The sequence below is a fragment of the Odontesthes bonariensis genome, chromosome 1 (assembly GCF_027942865.1).
Source record: "Odontesthes bonariensis isolate fOdoBon6 chromosome 1, fOdoBon6.hap1, whole genome shotgun sequence".
Lineage (NCBI taxonomy): Eukaryota > Metazoa > Chordata > Actinopteri > Atheriniformes > Atherinopsidae > Odontesthes > Odontesthes bonariensis.
Window position 1 is genome coordinate 18540876 of NC_134506.1, and position 19600 is coordinate 18560475.

The following is a 19600-nucleotide window of genomic DNA, read 5'->3' on the forward strand; positions in this document are numbered from 1 at the left end:
CAGAATCTCTTAAACATTTTCTGATACAACCATGTGGTGTTGAACATACTTTGGTCAATGAATTGAGCTCCCTCCTGTGCCTGTGTACGGTGGTCCAGTTAACTGGACAGATGGAACTGTAGCATGAATCGGCTGTTCATGTAACCTGCAAACTGTTCTTCTTCAACTTCATAAATGTGCTTCTCTGGCTTTAATTCAGCTGCCATGACAAGGAATGAGGAGAAGTTAGCATAAGCTAAGTGGAGAAGAGAGAGGAAGCAAGGACCAAGTGAGGAGCTGTTGCTCTAGTTTTCCGAGCTGGGAGCCGGCCAGGTGGCCCGTGGATTTCTAACATTGTTAAAAGCAAAAGAAAGTGGATACATTACCATTCTGATACAAGCACGCCCAGTGTCCCAGTGACACTTAAAAAGCCAGAGGATGGTGCTTTGTTAAAGTAAGATTTGCTTTACATTGAAACATAACAGGGTTTATTTATGTTGTGAAAGTATGAATATACAAGTAATTCTAAATTTTGACATCTAAGTAATCATTTTTACAGCAAATTTTCTTCACTTCAATACTCAGTCTTCTAAATTAGTTATAATTTACCATGAAATACAGACTCGAATGAAAAAAAAAGTATATCCTCTTTCAATTATTTAATTGTTCAATTAAATTATTTAACAAAAACCAAAGCAGAAGCAGTGTGTGTAAAAAGTAAGTGCACCACACGATTCAACAGGTTGCAGAACCATCTTTAACAGCAATAAGAGAGGTAATCGTTTTCAGTCTCTCACTTCATGTGGGGGAATTTTTGCGCACTTCTCTTCACAACGTTGCTTCAGTTAATTTAAATTTTCTTTTTTTCAGCCATTCTGTTGTAGATTTGCTGCTGTGTGTGGGACCATTGTTGTATTGCATGACCCAATTTAAGCCTAGCTTTAGCTGTCAGGCAGATGGCCTCACATATGACTCTACATATGACTCTAGAACTGAGGAGTTCATGGTCAACTCAGTGACTGCAAGATGTCCAGGTCCTGTGGCTGTAAAACAAGCCCAAACCATCAACCCTCCACCACAGTGTCTAATAGTTGTTATGAGGTGTTTGTTCTTATACGCTCTGTTTGGTTTTCACAAAATGTATAGTGTTAACACACAATACCCCAGACAGGCAAACTGCCAAAACTTAGTTTTTGTTAAATAAATAGTTAGACTGTGTAATATGTCATGTATTGTTGTTCATCTGTGACTGTACTGCCTCATTCTAAGACCTGATAAAGAACAGATTATTTTTTGTTATGCCCTGACAAATGAAACTTCCGAATTGAAACGGAGTGTACATTCTTTTTCACATGACTGTACATTGGTCAACTCCTTTTCTCTTTTGCTTTCATTGATTTAGTTTTAGTCTGAATCACAAAACCAAAAGTATGCACATTCACTGCTTTCCTTTTCCACAAATAGCTCTTTAATTACTTTTATTTTTAGCCACTGTTTGAAACAAACTGCTGCTTCTACTTCACTGTTGGCATTAGTGTTGTCACGTTACCAGCATTTTGGTATCGATACCGGTACCAACATGTATTCCGATACTTTTCGATACTTTTCCAAATAAGAAGAGAACACAAAAAATGTCATTATTGACTTTATTTTAATAGAAAATCTTAGAACTAGAACTATGCATCAGTAAATAAAATATAATACCACAAAGACAGGCTTTTCTAATGCACAGACAACACATTTTTAAAACAAATAGAATATTAAAATAATATAAATAGGCTATTTAAACCAGAGAAAGTGGTAGCTAATTGCAATGCAGCTTTATTTTTTTTCCAGAGCTACTTTTGTGGAGGGTGAAGGTAATCCGCGATACGTCCTTTAAGTGGACATTAGTAGCTGTGCATGCTTGTTGACTGTCTTTCACTGCCTCACAATTAGTATCTGTCCATTTAAACATACACATGTGTTCACTGTAGACTGCACTGCAGCCACTCGCTGCATAGGGATGTGCCCTAAAAATACACCCTCTTGTCAGCACTTTACATTGTCTCCTGTGTGCCTGTTTGAAATGGAGATTTATGGCTACTGGCTGTTGTCCTGAGGCCATTTTTGAGATTAGATGATTCCGTGCTGTGCTCAACAGGAAGTCTTTATGACAGATTTACTCCATAGTTTTTTCCTTTTATAGATTTTACATAGTGTTGAACAGTGGAAAGACTTGCAGGGTGATTTGATGTTTATGCAGGAGAGCTGACTGTGCAGCTTAAGAAATGTTTTAAGTTGGCAGTTTGCAGGAAAAAGACTCTCCACCCAAACCATGGTACTTAAATTTGGTGGTATGTTAAGTGAATGTTTTTGGCAGTAACTGATTCTTTTTCTGGAAGTAGCCCTCCAGTTAAACCAGGATTCTTTCAGTAACTCAGATGTCCAGCTTAAGGCTAAACCAGGCACGAATTAGGACTGTACTCGGAAAATGAATACTTTCCGGTGGTAACAAGAAACTAAGACTGCAATACAAAAATACTGCAGTTTTTAATAATATCTCATTTGTTTGTGAGGTTTTTATGGATCTGCAGCTCTCTAGGATGGTCCTCTTTGTGTTGCTCTTCTCTGTTTCACCATAGTTGCTTGGAGAAGACAAATCACTTCCGTCAGTCGGGTAGAAGGAAGTATATCCTAAGTAAGGAAGGAGCCTCGAGGGATTAGGCTGCAGTCATTGGGGGAATGAAATCCTGAACACAGAAATACACCAAGCCTACTGTCTGCCCCCGCTCTCCTCCTCGCGTCTTGTCTTCTGCTACATGGCAGATATAATGGCATAATTGTACTGCTTATCATTAGTATCCTGACATGAATGACAAATGAATGTTTTTTGTTTTAACTGCTGGATATCCAGTGTCTCATGACCTGTTTGGCATTTTTGTCATTCTCTGCCCTTCTGTTGTTGAAGAAACACTCTCTAGTTCTGATCTAATGAATATTATAATAATAAGACACCTGGCTGTGGACTGATTGTGTTTTATAACTAACAGACCACAAGTACAGTCATGTATAGGCATCTGTTCACAAAAACAAATGCTTAACCGCTGTGTAGGTGAATGACATCATGTTAGCCGAAGAACCGTTCACATTTTAAGAGCAGTCACTGCTGAAAAAACTAGCTAATTTCAGTCAGGCCACGCCTGTTTGAAGGGAAGTTTATCAGTGACATTATGGTGCTTTTTTTTCGTAGGCCAGTCAACGGGGTAAATTGATCATTTCTTTATATATCTAATGTAATTATTCAGTTCAATAGAGTAATCACTGGCGTGCTGTGTGCAGCAGGCACTCTTTTCAGGCTTATGGCAGCCCTGTTGGCTCCTTCACGAGCATCTGACAGCTCCCCGAGGCCAGCCACAGGAAACCCTCAGCAGCCTCACACAGAGCCACCTTTGAAAGCTAATGAAAGCTTTATTATGATATTATTCTTTCACTGGCTTTTTAAACCATGGCAGCTCGCCTTCTCTTGCTTTTTGAATGGATTTCTGTGTCTGCACTCTGAAAAAAATCTTTACAAGTCAATGTGTGCTAAACCTGACGTATGTTTCTACATGTCCTTCATGTGTGAAGTCATGTTTGACCTCAACATACGGCACACACAGACACACAGTCGTGTTTCCATTACATTACAGTGTCTTACATTCATTTTCAGGAGACATACGTGAATGATAGCCGCTGCCAGGCCCCCACAGCGGGACTGTGTAAACAGATCATGGCCTGAAAAAATGAGTAAGAAGAGCAGTCATGTACACTCTCACTTCCCTACAAGACACACTTGTGCCCCACTTTATTGACCCTCTCTGCTTCTTTTCCTGAACGGCATATTAAAGGCTATGTTCACAGCGAAGCTCCATGCTCTTTGAAGTGTTCAAAAGCTGCAACAGATCCTCAAATATTGACTTTTAAGCCTTCTGGAGGAAAGAGCGAGTAGAGAAAGACAGAGTGGGGGGAGACTGGCAGGAACAGGGCTCATACAGAGACGGAGAGAAATCTTTGTTGTTGTAGCTCAGGTAGGCGTTGTCAGATTATATGAAATGAAGGCCAAGTTTGCTTTGGCTAAACATGTGTTTGTCAAATGCTAATATATAAGGCATGGGGCATGTTTATTGATATGAAGAGGAAGTACAGAGAGATATGGGCTGATGGTGAGCTGACTTCATGCAAGTAAAATGGATAAATCCCTTTCCTTTCATTTTCCTTCTCTTGCCTCCCATACATAGTTATAAGCAAATAAATCACAGGAACCCCCCCCCCCCATATTCTCATTTGAGAAGCCCTGTGCCAGAGCAAACCTCTGTAACACCTCTGGCCAGGCAACTGTGTACAGTGCCTCCTTTATTTAAACTGAAGACAGAAGGAAAAAGAAAACACCTTAATTCTTTTAAAATTTTTCTCCGTCATTTATCGGTCAAAGTGGTTAGTCTGTTGCCTAGTTGAGAAAGTGGCAGGGCTGGTGTTCAGAATGTTGAATCTTTTGTAGAGAAACATTTGGATGGGAGTTATCAGATTTGGACATCTCTCACTCTTTCTCTGTAACCCCCCCCCCACCTCTGTATGCATGCTTTTGCACGTCCCAACGCATACAAACACACACGTCACATGAAAGGTCCACTTTTTCTCTGTGCTCTGTTTATAAGTCAGAGCAGGCAGGTACGCTGAGATATCACAAGCTCTGAATAACACTTTGTTCCTCACCTGAATCTCCAGCAAAATCAGGGCTGTCTTCTAGGCAAACGCACATGTTTTTGTTTCTCTTTATGCAGAGTCTGAATCATTTGCTTTATCTATTTTCTTATCCCTCCTCTTTCTCTTACACATTTGTTTGCTTTCTGCTACATACGGCATAACACTAATCTCAAACCTGTACAACCCTATGTTGAATTGTGTTGTAAAGAATCTTCCTCCCACTCACCCCAGACTAGCATGCCTGTGTGAAAATGTGTCATGACTGTGCCAGAAAAGCAAAATTTAAAACCATTCACAAAACGCTGATTGTCCTGCATTTTGGCAAATCCTTCTTGCAGAGATTACAGACAGTTTTTCAATCAGTCTTTTTTTGTAAAGCAAAGTAAGTTCTTGATTCATGCAGATAATATGACCAGAAAAGGAAGTCACACATACTCTGGTAGAAGCACATCTGGCAACACTTTTTTTTTTAAGAGAATCTGATTTTTTTTATTCATGTCGTGGAATGAGCAGTCTCACGTGGTAACAACTCATATTCAGACTTTAAACATTTCCATTTAGGTTCAATTTCAGGCCTTACAGTACCGTTTAATTTGAGGTTAATGCATAGAATAAAGTGCACACTTTAGTCTCTACAACAAGTAGCCACAACATTGAAACCAGCTGCCTGATATTATGCAAGGCCCCTTTGAGTCACCCGAACAGCTCTGACCTGTTGAGGCCTGGACTTCCTAAGACTTCTGAAGGTGTCCTGTGGTATTGGGCAGCTGAGACGTTGATTCTCATCTGATTCTTTAAGTGCTTTAAACTGTGAGGTTTGGACTCGCTTTCACAGCCCACAGATGCTCAATAAGATTGAAATGCGTGTATTCTGTAGGCCAGGTCACCGCTTTGGATTGTTATTTATGATCTGCACATAATATTCTTCATATTTTTATCGTGTGCCTGCAGAAGAGTCACCACGTTCAGGAATACCATTGCCATGAAGTGGCAATGGTATGAAGTGGTTGTGGTCTGTAACAATGTTTAGAGAGGTGGGTGTGTCAAAGTTAACATGCACACGAATGTCAGAACACGAGGCTTCCCAGCAGAACATTACTCTGATCACCAAACCACATCTTTTGGCTTGCCCTCTTCTTATAAAGTGCATAAGGCAGCCATCTTATCTCCAGATATATGATGCACATACACCCACCCACCCACAAAAGGTAAATAAAAAGCATTATTCAAATGATCATGGTCCAGTTCAGACGTTCACATGTGCATTGTAGGGACGTTATGGTGTGGACAAAGGTCAGCATGAGTACTTCTACTGATCTGTGGGCATGCATCCCAAAATGCAGGAATCTGGAATATACCTTGTGTTCTGACATCTTTTCTTATAGTTAGAACAAAGGATTTCAGCATTTTGCACAGCAGTGGCTCCTCAGTCGGCTGGGTCGGACTACGCCGGCTGGCCCTCCACACGCACATCGGTGCGCTTGAGTGTCCTTGATCCTGTTGTCCTTGTTGGATAGTAATCATTGAAAACCATTTTAGCCACTTTCAGTCACTCAGATCCTTCTACTCTCCCATGTTGCTCGTTACTTGCTCCCTGACAGTTCACTAGCTACTAACATAATCCATTTCTTGACAGGTTCTATTGTAATGAGATAATCAGTGTTACCCGTTTAAGCTGTCAGTGCTTTTAATGTTGTGGCTGGTCAGTGTAGTGTAGATGGATAATATTTTAACTTTAAATCCGGTTAACGAGAGGTATTCTTTCTCATGAATTTTATCTTTTCAAATATCCTGTCTTTTAAATTTATTCTGAGAAAAGTTTGGAAAAATGGACCTGCAGTATGATTGCATTGATATGGATGTAAAAAAACAAACACTGTTTAGTTTTTCCTTTTTAGTCTCACGACAGTCAGTGTTAGACCTTGACTGTTTTTCAGCCACCACAAACATTCCTGCTGAAACTTTTCCACCAGACTCCATCCTGGAATAACAAAGAGTGCGGGTGCTTTGTTTTCATCCTCTGACAATCAACAAAGAACACATAGTTTTCTGTTTACTGTACTGACTGTGCCACCCTGGAAGTCATTGACTTTCATTGTGTGTTCTTTGCTTTGGGATGAGCTGAACCCAGAGCACCACTGACTCATCCTCTCTAGATGGAGAATGGCCTTTTCTGCAGCCTATCAGATGTCACCGGGCTCCTCTGTTGTGGTCACAGCCATTGAATTGAGGATGAATCACATTAATAAAAGCCGTCTTTGCGTTGCTCAGCAGCTCAGCTGAGGTCAGCTGGTGGCATTTGAGAGCTTGAAACCTGAAAACACGGCAAGCTTCAAACAAAGTAGCTCATGTTGATGTGTTCTTTTCAAGCATTATAGTCCACCTTTTGGGATGCATCTCAGTGGAGTTCTTTTACCGTGTCATTCCTGCCTGAGTGCGGGTGAGTGAGAGGGAGCAGAAGTTTCAGGTCTTTTGTCTGTTTTTTAAGTTTTCTTTAGCTGCAAAGACTCGTCTTATTTCTCATCCTGCTGACTGATTCTTTTCCTCAGTGACATGCCTATGAATACAAAAATATACACATGCAGTGCCAGCACAAATGCCTGTTAAGCCTTTTGTAGCACCACTTATAGGTTTTGCAGTTTCACCACAACCAGCGTGACCTGGAAAACTAAAAAAGTCACAGGACAGATCATTCTCACTGCCCGCACAGAAACACCTTTCTGTCTGGACCTTGATGTGAAAATAGCACTGTATTTGTTTGAATGGATTGTGGTTGAAGTCACATTAACAAATCAGGGTCACTAATTGGAAGAGTGGTCCTCTGCAACATTTGTGACAGGTGATGCCAGTACATAGGATCTGTGCAAATCTTTAACTCTGCTTCAGATCGTCAGAATCAGTTGTTGGCGCTTGTAACTCATGCCAGTTTACCCAGGCTCCTCTAATCTAGCATGTGTTGCCCTCTTGTGGTAAAAACTGTACACAGCACTCTCTTCAAACTGGTTCAACAAACATTAACTGTGCTATTTCATTACATGTAATACGTTATGGTGAAATATCTTAAATCTGCATCTTATTGCTCATCCTCTTAATTTGTATTGATATAGTCCAGTTGTTTCCCCAATCAGATTCAGACTTAAGAGGATTTTTTTTTCTAGTTTTCTGCCAACTGCCGGATACCCTGACTTTAAGTGTAACTCATCACTCAGTTAACTACTCCTGTCACAGTTAACCAGATCATCCTACATTAAAGAAAATGAGGAGTGCTGCAATTATAGGAGAAAGGAAGAAAATAGGATCAAATTTAAAAGCCTTTTAGACATGGAGACAAGTTCATCTATGAAGGAATTTGACTGATGGGGCTTTATGACTGGTATATAATAGCCAATATATATCTGGGTGATAGCCAGGGATACTTGAGCTTTCAAGCAATAAAATGTTCATATATTTAGCATGCCAGCAGACAAGAGAGAAATGCATGCTGCGTGTTGGGTGGAATGCTGTAATGGCTTCTTATGGTACACAGGATGGAATTAAAGTTACTCTCGTCCCACAATGTCTTCAGCTTTAAGCAGAAAGGGCCTCCGATCAAACCAGAAAATTCATGATGAGATTATAATGAAATATGCTGAAATATATCAAATCTGAAAACTGTACAACATAAGTGCTCTTCTTATAGCTTTTTCCCCCTCTTTATCTTGTCTTTGTGTTATTTTATGGCTCTACTATCCTCATTGTGTTGGCTAGCTTTGCTCTGCTGTTTTTTCTGCTATGAAGCTGTGTCACTTTTGTGTTTTTCCTGTTGATTGTTAATGGCTTGCTTCAATTTCAAATCTCAAATCCACGAATCCTTTAAGGACATCCATTTGACTCGTTCCATTTGACATAGTTAAAAAACCTCACCAAGAAACAATACATGCAACACACTAACAGATGTAACGCCATGTACTCTACACCTTGCATCGCCTGATATCCTGATAACACCGGATATTTTTTCCTATCAATTTTCAGAGAGTTTTTTTTCTTCTTAACCTTAAATCCAGAAAAGATATGTTTACTCCAAAGGAAGTTAGACCCTCCCACAACAGCCTCTGACTTGCTTGAAATCACTCTTCTGTTGTCCAGGTTTTTCTTTTATGACTTATTTACATCCCCACGTAACATGTTGTTGTTTTTTTTTATTCCTTCCTACCTGCTAGTCTGGCAGTCTTCAAACAAAGCTGGTTAGGGTGGAGTCAGGGAAGAGGTTGGTGGGTGTAATATCCATGATGAGAAGATGTGATTTTCCTCCGTGTAAACAGAAATTCCCTTTGTGTTGACGTGTCTAATCTTCCATCTCATGGTGTTTGATTATATTTTTAACCCTTCACTTTTGTGTATAAGTACATGTTTTGGAAATAAATGGGTGACACTTTGGCCCATTAATACTATGGGACATATTTCTAAAAATAAACTTTCTATTGAGTCAACAAAAAGCAGCACCTTGTATAAAAATCTAACATGTTTTGTGAACATCCCGTCAAGCAAACCTTCCTGACCCCAAAATAAATTTCCTCTCCTTGTAAACGAGCTTGAAATGGGCCCCTTACTGAGTTGTTTGGTGAAGAAGCGGCTCAGAGTGTTTTTGATCACGCTGGCTGAGCCTCATCGCCATGTTCCTCCCCTCACCCGCTGCTCTTATCTGCTGGGTCATTGACACTCGAAACTCACACAAGCGAAACCTGCACACATTATTGTGTATCCTCATTAGCTTTTAACAGACTTTTAACGTGCAGATGCTTTTAGAAATCTCCGAGTTGTTTCCCTGCAAAGAATATACATTTAGAAATGTTATTGTGGAGCTACCATTTGGGATTTATCAGAGTTTTTCAGCTGGGAGCCAGTATATACTATTCCCTAAATAAAAGGACAGCAGTGACAGTCGAAATCTGCTACATTATATTTTTTTCCACATTTTTTTTTTTCTCTCCGTATTGTATTTCTGTCCTCAGGCTTAACCAGAAGCCTTGCCCCTGGGCAAGGCCTTCAAGTGTGAGACTCTGCCTCCCGCTCACTTTGCTGAAAAATAAGATAATTAATACTGTTTGAATGATTAACTTTAGTGTGGGGGCACTAACTAAAAAATATTCCTCTTATTTTTCAAGCCTCTTTAAGGCTGCCTTCCTCATTTAGTAGAGTTTTGAAACAAAATGGGTAAATGAAAATAAATATGGAAATTGGTAGGCCTAAATCATGATTAGTGTCACAAATGTTGAAGTATTTTTTTTACAGTAGCTTATAGAAAACATGTCAAATGTTAAAAGTGAGAAATTTAACTTGAAGTCAGTGGCCACAAAATGTTGTAAAAGTTGTTTTGGCGCAGACAAAAGGCTGGAAAAGTAAGTGGTTCTAAAAAAACAGCTGGAGAAGCATGTTGAAACTAATTAGGTTAATTGGCAACAGATCAGTCACATGATTGGGTATAAAAAGAGCACCTGAGAGAGGCAGAGTCTCTCAGAAGTAAAGATGGGCAGAGGTTTCCATAATCTACAGTACAAAACACTATCAAAACATTCAGAGAATCAGGAGACATCTCTTTATCAATGTTAGATCCCCATCATCTGGGGCACCGTATAACTCAACTGGTTAAGCTGGTGCCCCATGAACTGAGGCTGTAGTTCCTCGATACAGCTGGCCTGGGTTTGAGTCCCAGCCTGGAGCCCTTCAATGCATGTCTTCCCACACGCTATCCGCCCTCTTTCCTGTATAACTACTTTCGTATAAAAAAAAAACTTAAAAATGGTGTTTGGTAACATGGATGAATGGATTTCAGATTCAGATTGTTGCACATCCCAAACACCACATCCTCCAGACCTTTTCGGGAAAGGCCTTGCGTATTTCAGCAAGTAAATGCTAAACCATATACAGCATCTATTACAACAGCATGGCTTCATAGTTGAAGAGTCCAGGTGCTGGAGTGACCTGACTGTAGTCCAGACCTTTCACCAACTGCAAACATTTAGTGCAGCAGGAGGTGCAAAGTACAACAAAGAGAACCCAGGTTTGTTGAGCAGCTAGAATGCTGTACTTTTCTGGAATTGAGGTTATTTATTTACCTGCTCAGTTAATAAGTTACATGATGTTCAGATTGATGTTGATTTTGGAAGCATATTAAGAAAGCGTTGTGAGATAAAACAGAGAGAGGTTTGTTTACTGCACAGATATTTGTTATGAGGTATGAAAGGTGGGATTCATTAAATCCATAATCTATTGTGGTAAAAGTCCCTTCCCTGAACCATGTGCTATAATCCCTGTGGGACCCTTTCTAACTCTGTCTGCTCTGCTTCATTAAACAGGGGGTTGTAAAAATCTTAAACTGTACTCCATGAGCGCATATCTCTGCCTCTGATTCTCTACGTGTTTGAATTTCTTTTTCACAGAGACACGCATGCAGACACACTGCACTTCCACAGCTGCTGTTCTTCTTTGTGCCACTCTTTACTCCTCCCTCTGACCGGAGAGCTTGTTGAGTAGGAGGTGCAGTTTTCGTTTTTCATTCACACATAAACATGTTTCTTTTAGTCTCAGATCTTAGACATAACACATCCACGCAAGATCACAGAGGACCTGAGATAAGATTCAGTTCCTGGCACCTCTGGGTTTAATGCTCCCACTTGAGACATTCTGCCTGCAGGCATACCAGACCCCTCTCTGTTCCCCCACGCAGTCGCCCACACCAGGGGGCTTTTGGTCAATCTTTCCACATGGGTGCATATTACAGCATTGGACTATCTAAGCCCTCATCACATTGGCTGCCCCTTCTCAGACTCTCAGCCCCCCTGGGCAGCTCCAAGTGTTCACCCTGACTGTTTCCTCACAACTCATGACAAGCACATGATGTGAGAATGGCCATGGCTAAGGTATTAGCTGAGACAAACACAGAAAAAAGAGACTAAGGAATAAAGGGAAACATTGTTGTGCCAGTGAAACATTTTTTCATTAGGCTAAGATTTTTACTCCCTGTTTGACAAAACAAGTCCAGCTGGCTAAACTCGTTTTCTGTTGACAGAAATTGAATTCAAATGTGCTGTGTGATGCTCAATTGTCAAAAACACTGAAATGTTCACCTTTTTCAGAGTGACAAACACAAGATTGAAATAAAACAATTGTCATTCTTCTTTAAGGATCTTTCTGAATGCTGGATATTTCTTCTTGTACCACTGCTGCCAGTACCCAGTAGAAGCTGGCAGCTGGATGGAAGTTGCTTATCAGCCCATTTTAAAAGGGTCCAACTAGCTCATCCTGAGTGATAGCAAAATGAACTTGTACCCATCCTCCATCCTGTTCATAAACCTCTGAAATATCTGTTTTTGGGTATTTATTTGCCCAGTCATTAATTTGGTGGCATGGTGGCACTGTAGGATAATGGGCCCCTGATAGTTGAATGCTGACATTCTTTTACAATTTTTTTTTGCCTTTGATTTCTTCCCACTGCATGTGCTTTTTGCCACGCTGTTGACTTTGCGACCAAACCTTTGATTTTTCAGTGGTCAGTTTCAAAACTTGAGCCCTTTCAAACATCAACTCTGAAAGTTTTTGCAGTCACTTTGCAAATAACTGAACATTATTATAATTGATTCATAGAAATTGCTTTACACGGATCCTTTTATTTATTTCCATCATCTTCTTTAATGTTTATTTTCCTTCATTTGATTCATTTTTAACCTCTGCCTTTTGAGTTAACTGCCATTGCTCCGCTTTGATTTAAATGGTTTAGTCACATTGCACACGCTGTAGTTCTGTTCATATGTTATCACAGCTGTCCCTACTCTAATGTATTGTAGCCTCCTTCGTTGTTATTTTCTTTGTCACCACAACTTTTGATGAGAAAACCAGCTGCTTCCCCTCACGTAGTCTGCCTTCTTCCTGGAAAGATGCAGGGAGCTGCTGCTCCTCCTGGGCTCTCAGGCTCTCTTCTTTTTCTCAGATTCACAACAGGCAGCTAAGCCAACCTGATGCTGAAGATGATAATATGTCTTAATTGCTTCCAGCCTCTCTCTAATCTTTTGTGTCTATGTTTTTATTTCTCTTCTGTTTTGCATCCTATAGAGACCTTTGAGGCTCTGATGAGACAGGCGGAGAATCACACTAATGCTGTCCTCCAGGTGTCTTACCAGAAGTTGGCTGATCAGGCTACGGGCCCCGTGGGGGAACTCTTCACTGACATTGGTCTCTTCCTGCTGGGCTCTGAAGTCAACGCTGATGAGTTTGTGCAGCGATTCTTTGACTCTCTCTTCCCTCTGGTCTACAATCATTTCATAAACCCAGGCCTCAGCGACATATCATCAGGTTATGCTGAGTGTGTGAGGTCATTAAGCCGTGACGTCAGGCCATTTGGTGTGGCGCCGGGCCTACTTGCTGATCAGATTGCTCGCTCTGGGGTCTCTGGAAAGCTTCTGCTTCAGGCACTGCATCTCGGCATTGAGGTCATCAATACCACAGACCACTTACAGCTGAGCCGCGAGTGCAGACGGGCCCTGCTCAAGATGCACTACTGTCCTCATTGCCAGGTAAGGATGCATTCTCCGAAGTGAGTGTATTGATCTGAATTAATGAAACATTTTTACTGGCAGCACTGATCCCACGGTAATTTGCTCCACAGGGATTAACCAAGTCCATGCCCTGCATGGGGTACTGCCTCAACGTGATGCGGGGATGTTTTGCGAGCATGGCAGAGATTGACCCCCACTGGAGAGAGTTTGTCCACTCGCTGGAGGGTCTTTCAGCAAGGATGCATGGAGCTCAGGATTTGGAGCAAGTGCTGCTGGGAGTTCACATGCTGCTTCATGATGCTGTCGGACAAGCTCAAAAAAACGGACCTCGCCTCGCAGCACAGGTTTAGTCTATCAGGAAAGATTTAACATGTTGCTTCAGATGGCAAATTTGAAATTATCATTGGGGCTCTGTAGGAGGTGAAACCAGGGTCACCTGCAAATCTGATAAAGCATCTCACACCGCCCTATGGCAATTTTTTTTCTGTAGTATGCTGTTATTACAGCTGCTTGCTCCATGTCAGAGAGGTATGTTCTGTTAGAACCAAACATGCACTCCTTCAAATTGTACACATGCCACACAAAATAGATTAGTCAGCCCAGAGAGGGCCTAAATTGCCTTGAAATACATCCATGTGAGCAGCTGCAAGGTATTCAAAAAATATTTAAACCTCCTGACCGACCTTATGGAGAACAAACTACTACTACTCAACTTATTTATCTTTTATAGGTTGGGACCAATTATCATCACGTGCATAAGGGTTGAATCATATTATAATTTTCTCACATGTGAATGCTTCAGGGTGTTTGTTCCTCAGCTACAATGACTTTGCTGTACTAATTGAAACACTACAGCTCCATCTAGTGGATGAGTAGAAGTACTGCTTTTTGATAGACTTCGCATGCAGTACAGTCAGAAATTGGAGATGAACGGCTTGGCTGGCTTTAGTATAAACATCTGTCAGTCAGCCTTCTAAAACAAGGACTATTTGTCAGGCACCAGTAAAGCTGAACGAGATTTGCAAATATTTAAATGTATGTTCCTCCCTTAGTGTTTAGACTTCAATTTGTGTCTGTCTCATTGGATCTTAGGTTCACAAAGTGTGTGGCCAGCCAAGCAGGAAGCCTGCACAGTCTGTCAGCATTCAGCACAGCAGCAACAGAGAATCCATCCCACTTAAAGCTCCCATCAGAGTGTCAGGAGACTCTCTGGCAAGCAGGAGAAGGTTAGTAAGAGAGAAACACGTGTGCACACAGAGATAATTGTCAAGGAGAGATAACTTTTTTTTAGTTTTGTTGGATTTACAATTAATATGCAAAACCCCTCATTGATCTTCTAATTATCTGTATGCCTGCATATGGCTGTCTCTTCTTCAGGGAATTTCTGAATACTCTGCGCCTCCACCGCACATTCTACGGTGGCCTGGCGGATCAGCTGTGTGTGAGTGAACTTGCATCAGGTGATGATCCTTTCTGCTGGAATGGAACCAACATCGTAATAAGGTTTGTTTGAATTCCCCTTTCATTTAGGTAAAATTGTCTTAAAATACTTGTCCATGGCATGGCCGAAATAAATGGAGAGCTGTTCAAGGACAATATGAAGTCAATTTCGAAAGCCATTAATAAACTTCTGATTGAGGTTAGAATGGGTTAACGACACAGATGGACTACAAATCAAATACAAAGAACTTAATGGTGCTACTGCCACAACAGCTTCTTTTCAAAGCTTCTTCTTCTCGAAAACTAAGTAGGAGGGATCCTGAGCCAACTTTTGAAATATGGTCCCCATGTCTTGTATGGAAAAATCCAGATTTTATTGCTTTCGGGTATTTCCTATAACTCTCCGTATAGACGGGCATGGTGTCAGAGTTAACACTGATAATTGAAGAGCATTATTTCTTACAATGTCCAGATGCACACAGACCTACACTCTTTGTGTAGTTGAATATAAATTGAAGACTGACCATGAACTTTGTTTTGTTTCAGCAGTTCATTTGATAGATTCACATGCAAATAATGTAGCTCACAAAGCAGTAACCTATGTCCACTTAAAATAAAAGGATTATTGTGTCAGACATCTGATTTCTGGTTTTCAGTTGAATCAAAAGTTTTTTTTTTGGCTCTACCTGATCTGTCACGTGATTCAAAACCTCCCAAGTTAACTAGTTACTTTCACTAACAAGGGTAATATCATGGCAGAGGTAATATTATATGTGTATACAGGCCTAGCTCTTTCTTCAGAAATTTCTCAACGTGCCCCCTGGCATAGGTTGACCGCTTATGTACCGTTTGACCCTGATAAATGCACCCACTAACACACATACAGACCCCCCCCAAACAAGATGACATTGATGCAGAGTTCATCTATGAGCTGTTAGTGCCCACAGACATAGATCTCGGATATGGATGGTTGTGAACTGGAGCAGACACACTCTGGCCTTTTTCATGGTATCAGTCAGCGGCCTTGTCTCCATTACATCACAGCTCTCGATCTTACACTTGCTTTCATCACTCAAGGACTCCCTCATAAATCCTCAATCTGCGGTTGTTCCTCTTAACTGTCAGCTGCTGTCGGCACAGCAGAAACAGAAGGTGGGCCGTTGAGGTTGGAGTTGCCGGCTTAGGTTAGAAGGCCTGTTGTAATGGATGACAGCCATCTCAGGTTGTTTCACAGCTGTGTGTGAAGGTTGGAAAGATGAGCAGGGAAAGGAAAAGGAAGTTTTTTCACCGTCTTTTTTAGCAATCATAAAGGTTCTCAGATTTCTTGAGAACATGTGGATGGTGTTGCTCATCAAAAATGGAGACGGACTATCTGTTGATATTTTCCACTGCAAGGCCTCAATTTTTATGACAAAGGAAACATCCATCTCTTAGAACAGAGATGTTTGTTATGGTGCTGGAGAAAGAGGCACACCAACAGGCTGCAGGCTGTCTATCACCTCTGGCAGCTCCCTCTGGGAAATATTTGTTGTCTGTCGGCATCGCTCTGCTGTTTAGGCCTCCTCTTTCTATTCCACACACACTCTTACACTTTCTGATAGGAGGTTTTTCTCCTCATATCCATTTAGTTTTATTTCAATTCAATCATTGCAGAGAAAGTAGAAGATGAACTCAGAGAAATTAAGAGACATTAAGAAACTCAGAGGGGAATTATCGAACCATGTGCCTGCAGCTTAGTAGGCATCCTGGAGCAACACTGTGCTGCTTTCGATTAGCCCAGAACCATAGATGAGTGGCTGGGAGGCAACATAGGCTGAGACAAAAGCAATAAATAACCTCCTGCCTATGGGTCATAACCCAGCATCCACTGAGAGGGGAGGGAATAAAACTCTCTGTTGGATGGTGGCTGATTTACAGAAGCTTACTGAGCCCTCGGAGACCTTAAACGATTGGTTCAGTTGATGTGTTTGTGTGTGTGAGAAACTGTACATGGGAGTGTGCACTTACGTCTTTTATAACAGCTCTTTGTGTGCGCTGGCACAGATTGTTTGACGGTTTTAAAGAAGCAATGAGCAACAGTAGAGCTTTGTATTTTTTAATAATAAAAGAAAGGGCAAGCACAAAAAAACATGACAGGAGCCTCAGACTTAAGGGAGATTTAAGGCACGTCCTCATCTGGGTCCCTGGTAAACAAAAAGATAAAGAGCAATCAGATAAGATCATAGAGGAAGAACACGGGTGGCTTTCATCTCAGTGTTTGTGAATGTGGATGATGGGGTTTCGCTTCGGGGGAGAATCGGTAAGCGCATTCTTCCTTCGTCTCCTGGTTTGTCCCTTGCTTTCACACTTGTACCAGGAGCAAACGATTTGATAAGCGATATTGTAATTCGTATCATGGAAAAGACAGTTAATTTTCCCTGAAATAATTCCAATCTGAGTCTCTGAGGCGATGTGCAGGTTGGAGAAGTGTTGCTGTGTTCACAGTGCGAATGCAACATTATGCTGAAAAAACACAATAAGTACATGGCAATTCATGCAGAGCCAGTCTCAGGCATTTTGTCTGCTTTGCTTTAGGATATAAAATATTTTCAAGCAACTGGTCTGTTTACTGAATGCCCCGGTGAGATTTGCTGTGTTGTTTACAATTAGTTATTCATTGCTCATCATTCATTATTCACAGGTTAAACAGAATTTGACCTATTTTACACCGTTTTTATACTTTAGAGTTCTTGTACATCTCCTTGCATTGAGTCAATATTGATTTGAGGAGTTTGACATTTATAAAACTTTGGGGGAAATACAAACAAGCTGTAAGCAGACAACTCAGTACGTTTACATGACACTAGAAAAAAAGGAATTATTGTGTTAGTCCAAAACTGGACTTTAAAGTGCATTTAAACATATTAACCTGACCAAAATTGTACAAAATCAAACTTCTCAAAGCCTCATAATACACTTGAAAGTCAAAATAATCTTGCATGTACACGCTCAACTAAACTCGAACTGGTCTTGGCGTTCTACCGATGCTCTAAAGTTTTAGTCTGGTATACATATGAAAAAAAAGGGATCTGGTAACAAGTTGGTAACAGGTTGAAATAAAATCCTGATTCAATAACTGCAGCGTCTTCAGCAAAAAAAAAAACTACATTCAAGTAACTTAAAGAGAGCATCTGTGCTGTGATTTTGCTATAGTTAAAAGTATGATGATGTCCCACAGAGAAAGTTAGAAGCAACAGAATATCTTGAATGTTTTCTCAGTCAGTCCACATCCTTTCAGCATCAAACACTGAAGCTGTTAAGTGGAGCTGTATCTGTAGCTCAAATTAACTGTGCATTTTGATATACAGATTATCGCTTATCACCTTTTAAAGGTCCATTTTGTAGGATTTAGTGACATCTTGTGGCAAAACTGCAAGATGCAACAGACTGAATATGCCCCATATTACCCTCCCCTTCCAATCGCGAAGCCAGTGTTTATTTGCACGTTTCAATCTTAGTAAGGCAGAATGTTATTTGTTACACTGGAACTTTATGCTAACAAGTTGCCTATTTAGCCCTCCTGCAGATAACGAGCAGATATATATGTGGAGCACATTTATCATAAACTGGGGGTTTATGTTTTTGCTCCAGTCTTCTTTCTCGGTTAACTCTGGCCCCTTTGGAGCCCTGCCAACTCCTGAAGGAATAATCTGGCTCCATAGATACTCCACCATGTTTATCAGCTTGTTGCCAAATTCATCTGGTCTGCTGTTCAGTGCTTGGCAGGTGGTGTGTGGTGAAAATGTAAAGCTTTTTGTCCTCAAAACAGCTCTAAGCCATGAAACCAATTAGCAGTGAGCTGATAAAAAGTCAGTGAGCTGAGCGTAAAATGCAGCAATATGTAATAGCAATAGGTATTTCTGTGGGGTTATCACCATGAGCGACCTCATTTACACAGAAGTAGTCATGTGATCCATTATTGATATAAAAATGCTAATATTGCCTCCTTAAATAAGAAAAATAATGTGTAAACACAGATTAATCATTTTTTCAAAGCTTCTGGAAAATGTTTTATGGGTGGCAGGAAATTGGGTATTTGTATTAATCTCCAGTAAGAAAGCTAGAGAGGGTAGAAATATGGATTTTTTTTGAGATTCATGTCACTGGACAGCATGAGATAAAAGAAATGAATAAATGTTGATCATCCCTCACTTAGGTCGGAGGAACTGTCAATGGGGCAGAAAGGTTAACACATTCCCACATACTTCCTCCATTCGTCGGGGACACGAAAGTATGGCAGGTTGCCATGAGCTACCGGCCATTAAAATCACACAAACACTGACATGCACACAGAAGTTGTAGTGGTATTTAAGCCTTGGGAAAATAATTAAACGAGTCAACAACCGTATTGGAGTAACTGACTGACAATGGCAAATACCACATTTTAAAGCTTATTTTGCGAACTTTAACAAGGTAGTAAATTCATTTAGGAAAGTATTTGATTGTAAAAAGTCTTCTGTTCACATTCTTTCCACCAGTGGGTGTGAAAGCGTTAAAATATCCGTGATAAAAAGCCAGAGCCTCAACAAGTATCAAAGTGTGATGGTTTATTCATGATTGCCTCCTCTGGAGGAGTCTCACTTTAATTCTTCCCCGCATGCAGTCTGTCTCATGGCTGCCAACACACACCATGCATTTGCAGCATGTTTATGTTTTCAAAGTGCTTTTTTTTTAATTGAGTACAATTTTTTTTTTTTGTATTTTCATGATTAAAAAGGAGCTGACCTTGAATGTTGTTGGAATTTAGCACATAATGATGAATTCTGTGAGATGAATGCCCACAGTATGTTTCTAAAAGATGCTTGTGGACAGGTGCGCAGATTTGAGCTTGGCCATTCGTTTGATAGCCCACCCTTTATGCTGTAGGAGCTGTAGGAGCTGTCTGA

At 40.7% G+C, this 19600-nt stretch overlaps 1 protein-coding gene across 1 annotated transcript in view; it reads left to right on the top strand.

Moving 5' to 3' along the window:
- gpc5a (glypican 5a) overlaps positions 1 to 19600 on the top strand; it is a 157135-nt gene that overhangs the window by 18453 nt on the left and 119082 nt on the right. Inside the window, exons 3-6 of the mRNA XM_075450743.1 lie at positions 12793 to 13253; positions 13346 to 13579; positions 14328 to 14461; positions 14613 to 14738. Coding sequence (XP_075306858.1) covers positions 12793 to 13253; positions 13346 to 13579; positions 14328 to 14461; positions 14613 to 14738 — 955 coding nt within the window. The remainder of the gene's footprint in view (positions 1 to 12792; positions 13254 to 13345; positions 13580 to 14327; positions 14462 to 14612; positions 14739 to 19600) is intronic.